The sequence below is a fragment of the Gopherus evgoodei genome, chromosome 3, assembly GCF_007399415.2.
Source record: "Gopherus evgoodei ecotype Sinaloan lineage chromosome 3, rGopEvg1_v1.p, whole genome shotgun sequence".
Taxonomy (NCBI): Eukaryota; Metazoa; Chordata; order Testudines; family Testudinidae; genus Gopherus; species Gopherus evgoodei.
The window spans coordinates 64,491,885-64,510,749 of NC_044324.1; the positions used below are offsets into that span (position 1 = coordinate 64,491,885).

General features: G+C 39.1%; 1 protein-coding gene across 4 annotated transcripts in view; it reads right to left on the minus strand.

Moving 5' to 3' along the window:
- Positions 1 to 4,194: 4,194 nt before the first annotated feature.
- LMBRD1 (LMBR1 domain containing 1) overlaps positions 4,195 to 18,865 on the minus strand; it is a 240,092-nt gene continuing 225,421 nt past the window's right edge. The window contains exons 13-14 of one of the 4 annotated variants that reach the window (XM_030555680.1): positions 5,622 to 5,713; positions 4,195 to 5,454 (exon numbers count right to left, since the gene is read on the minus strand). In XM_030555680.1, the coding sequence (XP_030411540.1) occupies positions 5,335 to 5,454; positions 5,622 to 5,713 (212 nt within the window). In that variant the 3' untranslated portion in view covers positions 4,195 to 5,334. The remainder of the gene's footprint in view (positions 5,455 to 5,621; positions 5,714 to 18,865) is intronic. The other 3 variants (XM_030555679.1, XM_030555677.1, XM_030555678.1) reach the window with 3 other exon arrangements.

Consider the following 18,865-nt stretch of genomic DNA (forward strand, 5'->3'; position numbering starts at 1 on the left):
CAACTGTATAAAATCGATTTCTAAAAAACCAACTTCTATAAATTCGACCTAATTTTGTAGTGCAGACAAACTCTTACTTTCTAAACCTTAAAACAAAGTAATGTATATTTAACTAGAATGCCTAACTTGTAATACATATAGGAAACCATAGTAGACATAACTTATCCTAAAACAAAAGGGTGACTATAATCAGTGATAAGGATTGTTCTGGTCTGTCATTCCTTTCTGCTATTCAAAAAGGGTGGCTGGCAGGATGAAATCAAATCATACATTACTTCTCATAGTACAATTATAAAATCCCACTCCTACAGATTTCATGCAGGACTATGGTAAAAACAGAAAAGAGTACATCCCGCAACATGCAGCCCTGCATTTCCTTTACACTGACGGTGCTCTGTACAATCTCCCAGCTTTCTCAATGCCCCCAAGCTGCCCCACACCCCGGAGAAGCAGCTGCAGGAGCCCCCTCCAAGTACCTAAGTTTTAGTCACAGGTATTTATATAGTACAAGTTATGGACAGGGCAGGGGCTATGACTTTTTGTTTATGGCATGTGACCTGTCCATGACTTTTACTAAAAAATACCCATGACTAAACCATAGCCTTATTCATAATTAGGGTCTGCAATTTTGAGTATCCTAATTCACTGCCACAGTTAAGATATAATGTTTAAAATAAAAGTTATGTCCTATTCCTCCTTTTAGGGAGGATCTGTAGAGATTTGTGCCTTATGGTTATTAGGAGGGAGGGATGGTCAGAACTGGAATGGAGTAGATCCATCCCACATTCCTCCTCCTCTTTGCAGATTTTCTTATAGGTAGGTATGGACAGTGCTACCCATTTTGTTAATGCTTCCAAGGTAAGTTTAATAATCTATCGTCTAATGCAACTTAACCCATAGACCCCACTGTAAAACAGTACATCTGAACAGGTTAATTTTGCTTCTTTCGATGTTTCACTGACAGCAGGCAAGTTTGCCATCAGCAATGAGATGAGCAAATTTGCCAACAGATCTGTAAATCCTTTCAAGTACTAGGCTTGATCCTAAGGGTCTGACCAAAATGTGCCCTAACACAGTCCCAGTACATCTTAAGCCTAGTGGGTGGGGCATGGATGGAGATATAGGCTTAGAGTGGATTGGTACTTGAACTTCAATTAAAATTTCCCAGAATTTATGGTATTTTATTTCTTGGTTTGTTCCTTTTTAAAGAATTCTACTAACATTGTCTTAAAGGTTAATAAAGCCTCCATCTAAACAGTCTCTCAACTAAGATTTTTGTTTGGAAATGGCACAGCTGACCGACTAAAATTCAAAAGTTCTTATAAAGGCCTGGTGTGATGAAGTACTGCAGTTACAAATACGTAGCGTATTTCTGGGGTAATAAAAGAGGAGACTGTTTGCTTCTAAAATACTGGGAGAACTAGAAAGGGCAAGTTAATAAATTACTTTTGTAAATTTCAAGGTAATTAGGTAACAATTATTAATCTTACAAAGATTACCTGAACTATATTTCTAGGCACAGTTTATCTTACTCAAAACTTACTACGTCTGTGCCTCAGTTTCCCTACTCCACAGCAACTAAACAATTACCACATGATTAGGGTCACGCGCTGCCTGCATTCTCCACACAATGTGTTACCAGATTTGCCCATTACTTTGGAGTATGCTCATTTATTTGGGTTACTCTTCTGGGATGGGGGCTGGAGTGTTCTGTAATTCTGTTAATGTACTGCTTGTTTCACTTGTGTTTTTATATGGAGCTCTATTTCTCCCTTCTGCAAGTCCCCTCCCAATGGAGCTATCCTGCAGGACCTAGGTTCCCTAGGGCTGGGTTCCTCCAGCCCCAGAACTGGATGAACGAACACCCACTCTCTCTCTCTCTCTCTCTAACAGAGCAAGTCTGAGCAGACCAGGTCAATCAGCACTGTAAAGCTGACTCCTTATACGTCCGTGGACTCACTGGGCTGGAGGAAGCAGCACTTTCAAGCTGCCTCTCCTTATATGCCCCTGGGCTCCACAGACTGGGTCAAGCAGCGCCTTCAAGCTGTTACCCTTATGTATCCCAGATTCAGCACATCCCTATCCCCATCTTCACAACACAATTATACTGGCAGTAACCTATTTGATGAGCAAACCTCATAGTATTTTGGGCACTGCAAGGAGCTTTAGATTAGGTAAAAGACATGTTGCTGTAGAGTGAATGGGGGAAGCTAAAAACACAAAAGAAAGAGAGAGAGAAGCAACCAACTTAACCATAAAAGTTATTTATTGAATAATAGTGATAACTACACAAGGAGGGCTAACCCAACATAACACATTATTAAAGGTTAATACCTAAGGTAGAAAGGAAAAGAGAGAGAAAGAGAGAGAGAGAGGGATCTCACTGATCTCTGAAGGTTGAACTGGTCAGGGTTCCCAGGTGAAGGTGGTAGTTCACGGTTTTGAGGGCAGGAGACAGGCACAATCCACAACACGATCAGTCAGGAGAAGATGGAGTCCCAGTGGAACTGATGCATAGTTTGGATCTAAGCATCAGAACCCTGACTAGAGGGTGAGTAGGGATTTTTGTAGAGAAAATACATTGGTTCAAGGGAGAACACTATATTTGTTTATAGGTAAGCTGATGACTCAAGGGTTTTCTTTAGGCCATGGCTACACTGGCACTTTACAGCGCTGCAACTTTCGAGCTCAGGGGTGTGAAAAAACACCCCCCTGAGCACTGCAAGATACAGCGCTGTAAAGCCTCAGTGTAATCAGTGCTGCAGCGCTGGGAGCGTGGCTCCCAGCGCTGCAAGCTACACCTGTAAGGGATGTGGTTTACATGCAGCACTAGGAGAGCTCTCTCCCAGCGCTGGCGCTCCGACCTCACTCAAACTTCAAAGTGCTGCCATGGCAGCGCTCTGAAATTTCAAGTGTAGCCATACCCTCAGGCTACACAATAGGAGCTGATCACTCTTAGCTATCGGTGGTGTTTTCTTCCAGGGAGCTCACAATGCAACTAGGCTGCTTTCAGTATTTTGGATATCAATCAAGGACTCATTACTAGAATTGGTCTGATAATTGCTGAGCTCTGTGTGTGTGTGTGTGTGTGTGTGTGTGTGCGCGCGCACGTGCGCGTGCGTGTATAGGCATGGTTCATTAGCATCAGGAGCAGAGATTCCCATGATGCAGTGCTTCCGTTTTTTCTGGTCCCAGCGTTCAGTGCAGTTCTGTGTTCTCCATTCTGTATGCAAATTGAGATGTCTCCCTGTCCCATCTCTCATGCAGATGAGGCTAGGGGAGTTGTCTCTGCTCTCCATTTTGTATGCTAATGGAGATGTCTTAATCTTGTCACCCTTGTCACAGTGACACCATCCTTCAGTGCTCTCTGCAAGTCTTTTTTTCTGATAGGTTTTGGTTTAAGCAGAGGCTGGTGGGGGGTATCTTTTATTAGTCAGACAGGCTGGATACTGCACCCTGGTTCCCCAAGAACACAGAGCTGACTGGTATCGGGGGGATCAGGGTTAGACTGTGGGGGGAGGGGCGGGCTCTGGGAGGGAGCTTGAGTGTGGGAGGGGACTTGGGAATCGCAGCCAATGGGAACTGCAGAGCCAGTGTTTGGAGCAGGGGGCACTGCACAGAACCACCTAGCCATGCCTCTGCCTAGGAGCAGCAAGAGCATGTCGCCACTTGCAGGGAGCTGCCTGGAGTGGGTGCCACCCAGATCCCGCACACCAAGCACCCTTGCGAGCCCCAACCCTCTGCCTTGAGCCCCCTCTCGAACCCAAACTCCCTCCCAGAGGCTGTTCCCGCCCCTGCACTCCGAACTCCTCATGGTCTGTTCCTTCACTTCGGAGCAGCAGGGAGATGTCACTGCTTCCAGGGAGCCATGCAGCGCCAGGGAGGGAGCCTACCAGCCCCACACCAACCGGATTATAAACTGGACTTTCTATGAAGTTCAGAAATGCTGGTTTATAGAGCTTTTCTGGTGGTAAAATGCTGGATAACACAGCTTTTACTGTATTGTTATAGTTCATGCATTTTATCTCTTGCAATATTTTTAGGAATTGGCAAGTCTGCACTTTTAAAGAAAGAATGGTAATAACCCATGGAAAGTCAATATTTAAAGGATACTTGATAGCACAAATGAATTTTGGTTTACAAAGAATAACTTAAGAAGAAGGTGGTATAGGTAAGATTGTAAATTTATTTTACAAAAAAAGTATACAAAGAAAACATCTAGTTTCGTAGAATTAAACTTTTTAATGTTTACACTGTTACAATTATGTTTGTATTTCATTTTTAAAGACTTATTTAAAATGACAATGATTATACTGACTATATTTCAGATAGGAAAAATAGCCTTAATCCAGAGAATTTGTATTAATATATTCTGAAAAAATAGAAACATCATAATTAACCTCATGTTTTAATTAATCCATGTGGTTAATACTACTCAGTAAAGAGTTTAATCACATAAGTTTTAGATCTTATAACATTTTGAAGAAACACTGCCAAGATGCTGTGTAGTATGGTTAATACGGAATAATATTTTTAACTTTCACATATCAGAGTAACAGAGCAAAGGCTATATCCTGGTTGCCACAAAATTCAGTAATCTAGTAAATGGAAATATGGTCGTGGCTAAGCGTCAGAAACACTGGAAGTTTACACAACTTGTTTATTTTTAACATATTGGGAATGAACTCTGGAGCTCACTGTATGTAGTTTTAGCACATTTAAAGATATTCCTGTAAATCTAAACACTATCTCATGGACTATAACTTTATATGCATATCACAATGATGGCAGTAAAATTATTATTGCAAAAATTAATTATACATAAATTGCCACACTTCTGGAAAGTGAAGGAACTTTAGCTGAGTCTTTCAAGCAATGTTTGTTCACCCGCTGTTTCAGTATGATTTTTAAATGTAATTCCCTATAAATTCAATCTCGCTGTAAAAGTCATGCAAGTCAGACATGAAAGAAATTTAAGAAACCAAAAGCTAGTAACAGAAGGGCAACATTAACTCTGAAATATTATCAACTGCACTCACAATATCAAATTGTACATTAGAAAACATGTCACATAAGCATTCCATCATAAAAACAGTACATTTTATATATATTATTTCAACTCAATTCAATAATAGCTCTGCTACGATACAGTGATGTATTCTTCAGGAAACAAAAAATATTCAGTTTTCCACCCCCTTTTAAATTAACATTCCCACTCTCTCTCTAAATTTATTTTTACCGCAAGCTTAACATTTGGATTAAAATTCCACATAAACATGACTTTCAGACAATTTTAAATCACATTTGTTTTTTAACCTTTAGGACAAAAGGCTGTCAACCATAATAGACACATGGCTCATCATCACTTATGTCTGAATCATCTTCATCCACTTCTCCTTCAATGACTGATTTCTTCCCTTTGCAACATGACACAATTAATCCGATTAAAAAGACCTGTGAATTTAAATTAGTGTAATATGTATTACTCTATCTCACTTAAGAATATGAAAGCGATGCATTTAAAGTTAAATGTCACAGTGGTGATGCAAATACCTGAGAGTTACAATTTATGTTAAAGTATTCAACTTGATTTGTAATTATCTCTATGTCAGATTACTTACTGCAATGAATGCCCAGTTCCCAAAGTAATAGGCAGCACTAAAGAACCAAAACTTATGAAGGAAAAGGTATGTCCGAGTAATAGTGCATTGATCTAAAATAAAGCAGACAAAATGGTTATTCCAATGTGTGTATTTCATGGTATCGCTGTAATTCCAGAAGATTTTACTAACAGTAAACTGATTAATATTAGAAATATAGCAAAAATCTACTACTCGGCTCAAAATAGACACAGTCTTCTCTTAAAGATACAATGATATACAAGTGAATTATAGTTATGGAATTTATTCTGAGGAAATAATTACAATGAAAATAATGCAGTTTCACAGAGAATTACACAGACTTGTCTGAAAAAAAATTATTAGTTGAAACTATACACGTTTGCAGGCTCAACCCAAAGTTGATTTAAAAAATTCCAGTTATCTATTTGAGTTCTGCTATAGCAAAGACATATATGAGAGGTTATATGACCCAAGAAAGCAGAGGTCTGTTTGGGACTAGAAATCTGCCACCAAGATTAAATCCCCACCATCCCTCCAAAACAATATGGTAGGTTTTAAGAACGCTTGGGAAGCAGATCTGGAGGAAGAAACAAAAGGTAAAAGTCACTGATATGTTTACAGGATTTAACAGACTATCTTGATATAGAATTAGCCCTTTACAGCCTGTCCAGACCCTAGGGGGAGAGCAAGTAAGTCTGTGTGGGAAATCCTTAACACACAACACACTATATTCTAGAAGAACCACAGAAAGACATACATCTAGTTACTGAACAACTTACTTCCACGTATAAAACTGTAGGCAATACTGAGGCACTCCCTTCACATGTGTGTTGCATAAACTTCTTGCATCCTGTCTTAACTTCAACCCCACTCCTGCAAACCTTTACGTATATGCTTAGCTTTACTCACACTAATAAGCCCACTGAAGCCAATGGGACTACTCACATGCATAAAGACACAATATATGTGTCTGTAGGATTGGGGCCTCAGACTGACAGCTCTTCAGGGTGATACTGTACTATTACTAATAAAAGGTAACTTAAAAAAAGCAATTTTCATATGGAAAGATTCTCTATTACAATTATTTTTTGGAGAAAAACAAAAGATTTTTGGCTTTAAGTGAAGTTATCATTTAATAAAATTATGAATTTTCACTACAAGTTGTGTCATGAACGTATGTCTCTAATTTAGAGAGCACTGGCTTCTAGATCTGCCTGAAAAACAAACAAGATTCTCTTGCTACCTAGCTGTTGGGTAGGGAAGATGTAACTACTTTCTATATTCGCTCACAAATTCCCATACATTTTAAAACAGAAAAAAAAAATTCTGTGACTTTAGGCTTTGCACATTCTTCTGGAATCTTAGCATATCAGGGATGCACCGCTCATCAAAATAGTAGAGCCACCAGGTTCTTCCTTAAAGAAAGCTGTTAATTCTTACAAGATGCTTACTAAAGATTTGCCATTTCTGAAAAACAAAATAGTTGGGATTGTATCCATTTATTTATATGGATGTGAAAATGTGACCACCTCTAGTGTTTATTTAAGTTATGTACAGCAGATGCAGTACTAGTGATGAATCAATCATAAGAGTAATAGACATTACCCCATTTTTCTGGTTTTATAATGTGTTAAATTCTTAATAGCATTGCCCACAAGGAACTGCATAATAGACTTCCTATCTTCTACTGGTCCCAAAATGCTGCAGAAGGTTTATTCAAACGCTATTTATTTCCATTAAGTCACCAAAATATTCACTTTTCATATATAAGCACTTGTGTTCTTGCATATCCATTTTTTTTTTTTAATCACCAAGCCCAAGTGATTGGAGTTCCCAAATTTTCAGCAATTGACAGCATCTGGATGTAGTGGTTGTCTGAAGACATTTGTTCAAAGGGTAATTCCATTCTTGATACAATTTTTAAAAGGTGACCATAATTCCTAGAGATGAGGAAATTCAGCTCTTCCATTCCCTGTGAACTGAAAGTTTTCCACATCACAGTAATTCCCAAAGTTTCAATTCAGAAATGTCAAAGTGTTTAGTTTCAACATTTTGATGGAAATGAAACGGACACAGAAAACATGAGACACAGGCACCAAAGCATAGTTAAATGCAGAGGCTACAACTTTATTTAAAACTTAACTAACTGGGGTAACCATCCCAGAACACTCAGTAGGCTTATTCCAGTGTGGTTCTCAATGGTCACCAATGGCCCCAATCTACTATAAACCTGAGGGCAAGTGTCAAGTGTGAAGGCCATGCCCCCTCTACAACTTTGGGCCTGTCAAGGGACCTTGATTTAGAGCAGAGTCTCAACCTGTTTTCCATCTCCATGTCTGAGGTAGCAAAGCTAAACTGAAGGGAGCCATAGGCTGCACGAGATATAAGAACATAAGAGCGGCCATACTGGGCCAGATCAAAGGTCCATCCAGCCCAGTATCCTGTCTTTCGACAGTGACTAGTGTCAGGTGCCCCAGAGAGAATGAACGGAACAGGTAGTCATCAAGTGACCAATTTCCTGTTGCTCATTCCTGGTTTCTGGCAAACCCCCTCAACATGCAGTGCGGTGCTCAAGTCCACTGGATTACAGGGACCTCAAAAGCACCCCTGCTAACCCACCAACTGCACAGGAATCTGCCAAATATGTAATTTAAACCCCCTGCTGGGCGCCAAGTGGAAGATGAAAACTCACACAGTAGTTTTCCCTATGGGAAAAATCCCTTTCAGGACCCAAAACTCATAATCAACCTAGGTTTTAGTACCCACCAGAATCCAGCAGCTAGATTAAAGGTGGGAAGAGTGAGTCTGCAAGAGGGAATCCACCATGGTTACCTTTCCTTGGCAGTCAACTACACCTCCACCCCGATATAACATGAATTCAGACAGAACACAATAAAGCAGCGCTCGGGGGGGACAGGGGAGCGGGGCTGTGCGCTCTGGCAGATCAAAGCAAGTTCAAGATAACGTGGTTTCACCAATAATGCGGTAAGATTTTTTGGCTCCCGAGGACAGCGTTATATCGGGGTAGAGGCGTATACCAACCCTTCCTTGTCCTCCACCAATGAGAACCAGTCATCCAGCCCTAGCACCACCTCCAATGTCCAATGGCAGCAGCATTGGGCAGAACATGCCCTGGAGGCCCAGGTGCACGTGATCCCCAATAACCTGCAACATGAAGAAGGCAGGGGGTGGGGAAGGGAGAAGAGACGCAGCTGCCTCACACACTAAAGGAAAGGGGAGGGAAAAAAAGAGGGGGCATATAGAATACTGCTTCAGCTGCTCCCAGTGGAGATCCCTCTCTCTCCTGGCCCCAGAAAATGTCTCTCCACAGTTCCAGATCCCATCAAAGCCACACCCTGGCCAGTGGGATGAGCAGTTAATATATTAACAGCAGTTTGGAACCCATATAATGTATTTCAGTCCATCCATTTTTCCTCTAAATTATACAAAAGAATACATTCAGCTTGATTTTGTGCATTTTATTTTGAAAGCTGAAGTAATGTGAAATCACATGTAAGAGCAGAAAATTTAAGTGAGTTGCCATGGAAGTGAGAACAAAATGATCAATAATACATAGGGAATGACTATTTTAAGGTAAAGGAGATTGGAATGAACAGAAGGAAGACAAAAATGTGAAAAATCAAACAAATGAATTAACTGTGATTCAACAGGTGGTGCTCTTCCTTCTGATAGTGAACCTAGAAGTTAGGAAAGACTGCTGAAGTGGTTGTCTTTTACAAGATTCGTAACAGAGATCCTGGCCACTTGTGAGTGTAAAAGATCTTGTAACATTTCCCATGGAATGTTACATCCATGGAGTATGGACAAATACAACCTCTCTGGAGATTAACTCATTAGTGTGAGGAAAATCAACTAAACCAAAGATTGTAGGACTGCTCCCCTGAATTGAGCAAGTCAAGTAATTAATAGTGCAAATGTATGAACCCAATTCCAGGGAGCAGACTTGCATATCTCAAAAGATAGAATCCTGACATATCCTGAATATGCTTTGGACCCGGTACAATACATCCTAAGATTTTCAAGTACTGAGAAACCAACATCATGACAAATTTGTAAAAAAAGTTTACCGTTTCCCTCCTGCATGTTTCTCCATATGCTACAAATCTCAGAGATTTAAAAAAGCTGTAGTCTTACCTAAGTAATAACTCAAACTCTTAACATCTTGCCAAAAAAAAAAAAAAAAAAAAAAAAAAAAAAAGTACCTGGTGCTCCCAGGCAACAAATCTTGCTTAAAGTAACATACATATAAACCAATGGACTGGAATTCTACTGAATTCAGAGATCACAGTATTAAGAATTTTGTAATGGAATGTGCGAGTAAAGCTAACTTGCTCTTGGGGAATGTTGGCTTTAGGGCTGCAAGTCACTGATTTTCTAGGCCAATGTTACTACTGTGAGAAATGCAATCTTCAGAAAAAAATTATAGTGTGAATATTTTCCCAGAGTTTCAAATGGAAGTTTTAACAAATTTGGCAAGAACTAGATTTAAACCACAAGGAGGCATTGAAGGTGGGAAACAGTGAAGTAAACATTTCAGGAATCTTTGGATGACCAAGTACAAAAGATTCTTGAATGGGAATCTGGCATATGTGATTGCATCTTTGTGCTCAGTACATTTTTATTTTTCAAAGAATAGGTCAGGATAACATATGAATACTGAAATAACTTGTCTCTGTATTGTCTAGAAAGGTAATCTCTCCATTTCCACTGGATAAATTGGTTTGGATGCTGAAAAGGGAACTCCGCTGCCAAACCAAGGGGATCTGAATGCAATAACTCAAGAGATCAGTTTGAAACTATTCATAGTGCCCAAGTTTTGGTCCTATTTTCTATTCCTGATGACTTTTGAAATCGGGGCTACTGGACAGAATACCCAGGTTATAGTCTAGAGAAGTTGCATTGGTCAGGAAACCAAAGCCACTTCCTCCCCAGAACACAATTTTAACATGTCATTTTCATTTGTTGTGAAGAGATATCTCTATATAAAAATTATGTATGCTGAAATAATACATGAAAGAGTGAATTACACCAAGCCCTTTCAAATAATCCATGTTGGAAGTTAATTTCTGCTTACACTGCCTGCCAGAACATTGTCCTTTCCAGAAAATACATAGCTATAGCAATGACTGCTTTCCAAATAGTTCCAACTTCATTACAGAGGTTATTACATAACCAAGAGTGATATATATCTATATCTATCTATCTACCTCAGAACTGGAAGGGACCTTGAAATGACATTGAGTCCAGCCTCCTGCCTTCACTAGCAGGACCAAGTACTGATTTTTGCCCCAGAGCCCTAAGTGGCCCCCTCAAGGACTGAACTCACAACCCTGGGTTTAGCAGGCCAATGCTTGAACCACTGAGCTATCCCTCCCCTGGCCCAAAAGCACAAGCACTAGTACAAGCACAAGCATATAGTACAAAAGCACTATGAAGCAAGGCTACGGACCAGCTAAGATAAGAGTCAGCAGTCTACTGTACTGACAGGTCAATAGTTTATCAGTTTTGAGGAACAGAGAAGTCTATAAATTTACTACACCCATGGATTTGCCTACAGATGAAGTATAAAGAATTAGAAGGAAAAAGCAGGAACATTCTTTGGTGAAGGCAAACATTTACAGCATGCTGGAGGAGTATTTACAAAGCCATGTTGTCTGGTCAGTCTGCTTTAAAAGGAACAGGATTATTTTAGAGGTATATTTACCTTATAGGAAAGTGAAAAGATTTGCTGATGAAAGCTAACAAATAATAGCACTCCCATGCTCTCATCCTATGGAAAAGATGTTTAAAACAGCAGCAATTATCTTCACGCACAAAGATTTAAAGTAAATTTTAAATTTAATAACTGAAGCAATAAGATAGGAGGAGAGACTAAAACTGGTGCAGATGAAGAAGTACTGTGACCAGACTTAACGTATTAGAGAAAAGAACAGGTCTTTAGAGCAGCAGCTTTAAACAGCCACAAAGAAAAAAACAAAAAACAAAAACAAAGGAAGGATGTGCAATGCACAAAAAGGCAAAGACTCTCATATTAATCCCCACTGAAAAATATTGCAGGATTGTAGAAAAGACATGACTTATCTCTATGAACTCATTTTAAAACATTACTAAAATGTAACAGCCTGTATGGACTCCCTTATTTTCTTTTCTGGTATATTGGAGCCTCTCTAAATACTTATTTAAGAAATTAACTTCTTGTGTCATATTTAGTAAAAAGTTAGTAGCTAAAATGACAATATCTAGTTCAAACCAGAAAATAAGCACACTAAAGCAATCCATTAAGTCTGAAGTGCTACTATTCCTCTAGGATGCTGGCAGGGCTCTCTTTGGAAGGATCGTCCCTAGCTCTCTTACATCCCCACTGATACAGGATTCTATCAAGAGAGCACACTGAGTCTCTTATTCCTCTCATTTTTGCAAAGGATTTTACAATCCCTCTCTGCATGACAGAGATTCTTGAACAAGAGGCTCTGCAGCCCTGTTCCCTAGTAATAGATGATGATAACAGAAGTGGGGCCCAGTGGATGAGTCTAGCCACTTTGCCAAGCTTCCTTTAATGTATTTTCTTTTTATTGCTCAAAACATACTAAAAGCTGCAATGCTCACTATATCTGGCTTTAAGGTACATTGTGGGGTATGACAAACAGGTAAATCCCAGAGAAAATTAAAGGGCACAGCAGTGAGCCCAAGTAGGGATACAGACAAGCCTCGCAACCAAATGAAAATGGTAAAGGAGAGATGAGTATTTAAGGGAAGCAAATTCAGAAAGTCAGAAAAGATTTGAGATTTGGTGTGTGTAAGAAAAACAAGGCTTTTTGCATTCTTATTTTGTCTGAACCTGTTCATCCATTCCTAATAAAACTGTGAAGTTATGATGCTGACAGACCAGGTGCCAGCTCCTGCTAAGGGCTCTAGGTCTCAGTTTAACTCTGACAAATACATTGCTGGAACCAGGTTTGCTCATCTGTGTCTTGGTATTGTTAAAATAAGTATTAGCCTTGTAAGAATGTGTTTAGACTTTATGAAATGCTTATAAATTGTTGCATGTATTAAACCCCCTTACAATATCTGTATACCATATGATGATGTAATACTTAAGTGTTTGCTCTGTAACTGTAAATCACCTGACAGGAGAGAAGAATTAAGGAGTAAGAAATACTAGTTTCCAACAGGAGCTCTCTCCTGCCCAACAAAAGAAGACTCATCAACACCAGACCAACTATTACGAAAGATCAAAGTGCAAAAGATTTTGATTGCTCCCCACTTCTATTAAGAAGGGATGTGAAAGTAAATTCCTCCCAACAGCTGAATTTGCCACCCAGAGCAGAAGGGGGGAAGGAATAAAAAGCCCTAACAAAGAAGAATTGTGGTTTTTATGTTGCTTGGACTCTGAAGGGCAAGGATTACTAAAGATAAGCAAAAGATCCACAGTGCTTGGCTTCGGTTAGCCCTAAAGGACATACAGAGCTTGCTTATTATAGAAGTTACTATTACTTTTTGAAAATTAAGACTGGAACTCATTTGTGTGTAGATATGTTAACCTGTTTTAACCTTGTAAATGATTATCTCCTTTTCCTAGTTAATAAATCTTTAGTTTATTGTAGGATTGGATACAAGCATTGTGTCTGGTGCGAAATTTAAGACAGAACTGACGTAGGTTAAGAAACTGTACCTTTGGGAATGGGAGTAACCTGTGATTTTTGGTCTAAAGGACCATCTATCACAAAGGTAAGCTTACCTGGGTGGCAAGATAGATTGGAGTACCCAAGAGGACTGTCTGTGGCTCCATGTTAAGGCTGTTATAGTGTCTGAGGAGTTTACACTTGATATTTGGTTGGTGAAATTGAACTATAGAACTCACAACCAATTAAGCAGGGTCTCTGCCCCGTTTGTTAACAGTGTGACCTGACGTTGATACTTGCACTCTTAAGCCACTGTAGGACAGCTTGACAGCAGATTACAGAGAAAATGTAAAGTGTCACTATATTTGAAAACCCCTCCATTGTTAGTTATCAAATCCTATTCAATAAGAAAAAAAATGGAGTAAGATTTACCCAATAGTGCTCTCTCTCCTCCTCTGCTTTGTATTTGAAAACTGGAAAAACAATATCTAATGAATGGGGATAGCACTGTCACCCCACCATCTGCAGCCCTCCAGCTGTTCACCTGAATTGCAGAATTGCTAAGAGACCTACAGATGGCTCTCTAGGTAATCTTGCTAAGCAAATTATAGTATGTATTTTGGACCTGTTTGACCTTCAAAAGATATTTTAATGAAATAGGATAGAAGTTCAACTGTTCATATTATGGCTATTTTTGTATTATGTCAAACTCAGTAAGATAATGGTATAAATTTATGGATTTGGCAAGAATACTACAGGATATTTATACTCAGACTACTCCATTATGTTAATATATTTATCCAAAATTTAGTAAGACATGAAAATTCCAAAAGTTAAGTGATGTAGTTGAGAGGCTTTTTTTTTTTTACTCAAATTTGCAGATTTTATTCATGTATATAAGAAGGCTGTAGATACTGCCTCAATGCTGTGCAAGAAAGACTATACAAGTAGTCTATCTAAATTAGTTTGAAGCAAGGGAAAATAATTACTGCATTAATCTGAATTAAAATAACCACTTGTTACCCAGAATGGAAACTGTCATAGTATTACTCACTACATTCAAATCCTCTGGACGAGATGCAGACATGGAAAGGCAATCATTCAGAGACAGTTAAAGGAAATACTACCTCTTAAAGGAAAGAAGAGTATACTGCTTTATCAGCATTATCTAGTTAAACCAATGAAGGTACAGGGATACAAGATGAGACAGATGCTTTACCGAAAAAGGATGATTGAAGCCCTAGAAAAGAATAGCTACAGTTTCTAATAGCAACAATTACCAGAAAAGCCAAATGTATTTTATTCCCAGTCCACTGATGGAAATTTTTCATTCTGGCATGGCAGCAGTCTTTGGGTTCAATTTACCAATGTTCTTACCCAAGGTCTTCTTCAGAGAAGTGAATTAGCCTGTTACTTTGGGAAGATAAATTACTAAAATGGACAAGAAACTATTTCACCTTCAAAGGAAACTAGTGTAACAAGGACTTAAAGTCGAAAAGGAGGAACATTTTCCCACTTAGCAGTAATATCTTTTTCAGAAATACCAGATTCTTGTGTCTTTTTCAGATGACAAAGTTCCCTCTGTTGGGGTGGGGAGATGGGGAGGAGGAGAGAAATTGGCCGGCTATGGTATTTAAATTTTTTTTTTAATCCTTTTTTCTCTCTGACAGTAGCAGCTGAAGTGCTCGTCATCTAGCCAACTGTTCCCTGGCCATTAATTTTACAATTGCTCTTTGAAAAAAGTAAAACACCACGTAAGTGCTCACTATGTTTATTATTTTTGATGTCATTGAATCAACTACCTGAAAATGCTTATGAAAACAGCAGTTCCCACAAATCCATTTTCATAATATGCTGGAAGTCCACAACTATGGAGAAGATGGGCCTCCAACATCACAGCAAGCAGCGTTGTTGTTAGGTCATTAGACAGGTCTAAAACTAATACTGTTGCAAGATGTTTTGGTTGCATTGTTAGCCAGTATATGAATGCCACCTCCAGCGTACTCAGGCCACTCTAAAAAGATAATTATTCATAATAAAAACAGATAAACATATAAAGTAATATTGATCCATTTAACAGTTTCTGTAAAAGGTATTGTATTTTAATCATTGGTGAAATAGAGTGCTGATTCATGCTTTGCTGTTTTTAATTATCAAACATTAAACCTGAAGTTGCCTAGCAACTAATGATAAATTTGCCAAACAATTGACTAGTTCTTAATTTTCAAAGGGCACCTAATGTCACGTCTGTGATTAAAGATGCATGAATATTGCAAGATAAATTTCATCCCCACATAGCACATCACATTTACTACTGTAATTAACTGAAGTGTCAGACTAATTTAACCATAATGTCGTCAAAACAGGACTACTTAAAAAATAATTGGAAAACTACTCAAATACCATGTTACAGTTTTGCAAAAACAAAATCTTTTTTTTTAAAGTATATGTTTCATCATGCATTGTAAAGATTCAGCTTACTCTAGAAAGATCATCAGCTTATTACAAAATATATTCCACCTCCCTTTATGTACGTTTTAAAATGCACAAATAATCTTCCAAAGATAAAGAAGAAAGGGAAAGTTGTTTGTGTCTCTAGAAAATGAGTAAAAAGGAAGTATGAGTTTAATACAATTTAAGACTGTAGAGGTTCAAACCTGTACTTCTTTCTTAAGAGAAAATTTGCACTGTAGTCAATAGATACCATTATGCCAAAAAAATTTTTTTTCAGAAAAATGTACAAGCTTGGTAATGATCAGGAAATTGAACTCAAAGAAGACTGATTTAAAGTGACCTCTGGTCATTCAGGAGAACAGCATGCTCCAGAGGGAAGAAAACAAAAAGGTAAACAATTCTAGGGGAGGTAGAGTACTTATACTGACTGGAAAACTCTGTAATGTCTTCACCGAAGTGCTGCAGCATTTTAAATGTAGACAAGTCCTTAGATAACGAAACAGAAACCTTATTCTCATTTACACCAAGCCCTGTTCTACACTACAAACTTATATTGGTATAACTATGATCCGCAGGAGTGGGCAATGTAGTTAGAGAGACCCCTGGTGTAGACACTGCTATGCTAACAAGAGGGTTTCTCCCATTGACATGGCTACTGCCTCTCAGGAAGGTGGAAAACCTACACCAACAGGAGAAGCTCTCCTGTTGGCCCAGGTAGTATCTTCACTAAGTGCTGCAGTGCTCTAAGTGTAGACAAGCCTGATGTGAAAATTAAATGTTATTACACCTATTTTAAATCCCATTTACATTGTCACGGTCTTAATGTAAGAGAATGCTCCTAGCTGTGTCAGTGAGCCCAAAAGGCAGACTCACATTTGGTGATATCTGGAACTCTGAGGACTGGTCTACACATAAGAGTTGTAGTGATAAAATTCATTTATTTTCCAGTGAAATCATGTGCAAATCCATACAATCCAAAGCCTCCAACTGAAATATCCCAAATTAATTTGGTATAGTTATTTCTCTTTGCAAGGTGGCACAAATCCCCACCAATGGAGTAAAACTGATCCAGCAGCAATATCAGACTGGGAGTGATGTAGATTGATTGATACACGAGAAGTAATGTCACTGCAGTCCTACACAGCACCGCTCACTCCAGCAGTGACCTGTCTACTAAGCTTTTTGAACTGCATTGCCGGGGTCATAGTGGCCAGGGATCTAAGTGACTAGAAGTCTCTTCAACATTCAGAAGGGCTTTACAAGCACAACAGCCACATTAACAAGCTACCAAGCCCTGAAGAGAACATTGCTTTTTACCAATGACAAGAAAGTGATTCTGATTTGTGGTCAGCTTTGGGCTTCAGCCTTGTCTAGAAATTAGACAGTTTTCTTGGGCTGGGGGGTGAGCAGCATTTGCAGGCACACTTAAGACACTTACAAAGGAAAACAGATATATGTACAAGAACCTAACAGAGGAAGTATGGACTCTAGGCTACTGTAGACATACTAATAGGTGCCATGATATATTAATGGGAGCCAGGGAAAAAAGGGAAAGGAGCTGAGATACATGTACCAGCATTAAGACCAGCAATATTAAATATGGTTCAATACCCATGACCAACATTTGTAGTCAGAATTTCACACTATAGTCTCTATGGGCCCAATCACCAGCCCTGTCATGCCAGAGGACACTTCTCATGCTACTGTGGAGGACCCCCAGAGAGAGGCAAACGAGAAAGATGAGTTTTGACATGAGTGGGATGGAAACAATGAAGCAGAGTTCAGCAAGGTGCCTGAAAAATCAAGAAGTGCTCATGACCACATCTGACACCGACCTGCTCCTGAAACACTATCACAAATGCTGGTGCCTATAACATCTTACAAGATGGGCACTCCATGTAAGTGTATAAATTGTGATTTCTGTCCAGTTCCTATTTACTTGAACTTAAAATACTATTAGCTCTTAGTCTTCTGCAGTCTCTCTAGCTGCCACCATGTACATTTGAACTAGGTGGAAAAAGCCAAGGGTGAGGGCAGAAGACCTTCCCTTAATATTCCTCTAGCATAGGTACACATTCCATTCACTGTTTCACTTCCCTTTTCAGTAGGAGTTTTCCTGTTTTCCACTGTCTCCCAATCATCTGCCATTGCCCTAGTTTGGGTCAGGAGGTACCCACCAAATCCAAATTTTAAGCAGGAGCTTTTAAAATTGCTCAGTCTGCCTCCTGCCAACACTGCTTCTACATAAAATGACAGAAAAGCAGGGGAAAACAATAAGGAAAATATTGTGATAGGAAGATTTTTACTATCATTACCACTAGAATAGAAGACAGAGTAGGATAAGAGCGCTTCCATCTCACTGCAGACAATACACCAAAGCCCATCCATTATTTTTAAAGCATGCAACAAAATCCATTAAAGAAATATAGCAAAGCTTGTGTGAATTAAATCTGTGGACAAATACACACATGGTAGCGCCCTCAATGTGGGACTAAAAATAGCCATGGAGATGTTTGGGCTCAGGCTGGAATCTGGCGAGTGGGGAGGGACCCTGGAGTCCACTCTCCAGCTTGAGTCCAAATGTCTACTCTGCTATTTTTAGCCACACGGCAGGAGCTCAAGTCAGTTGATCAGGGCTCTGACTCTCTGCTATGAAATTTTTTTTTAAATGTGTAGACATACCCAATAGCATCATAATGCAGCATCCACAGTACAGATGATATGACAAAAAAAAAATCAGTAAATGTCACAACCATAACAGAAGAGTACATTACATGATAGGTGCACATAATGCATGTTTATGGCACAGTTACATGAAACATGATGGAATGCAGGTTGATATGACATAGCAACTGTAACAGTGGTATGGTATCCAAAGCAACAATTGTGGGATTTGTTTATTTTAAATGGAGGTTTGTTTTGATAAAACATTTGCAATCTTCTCGCAATTTGTCCCAGAACCAACCTATGGGGCAAATTCTACTTACACTGAAATCAGTGGGAATTTTGCCACTGACTTCAGCGGGAGTTGGATTTGTTCTTAAGACAAATAATGCTTTCCTTATGCAGTCCCCAATGTAAGGTCAAATAGGAAGAATGCAGAGTCATATAAGGAAAGGGTAGGAGCAAAGGGAAAGACTGGGCTCT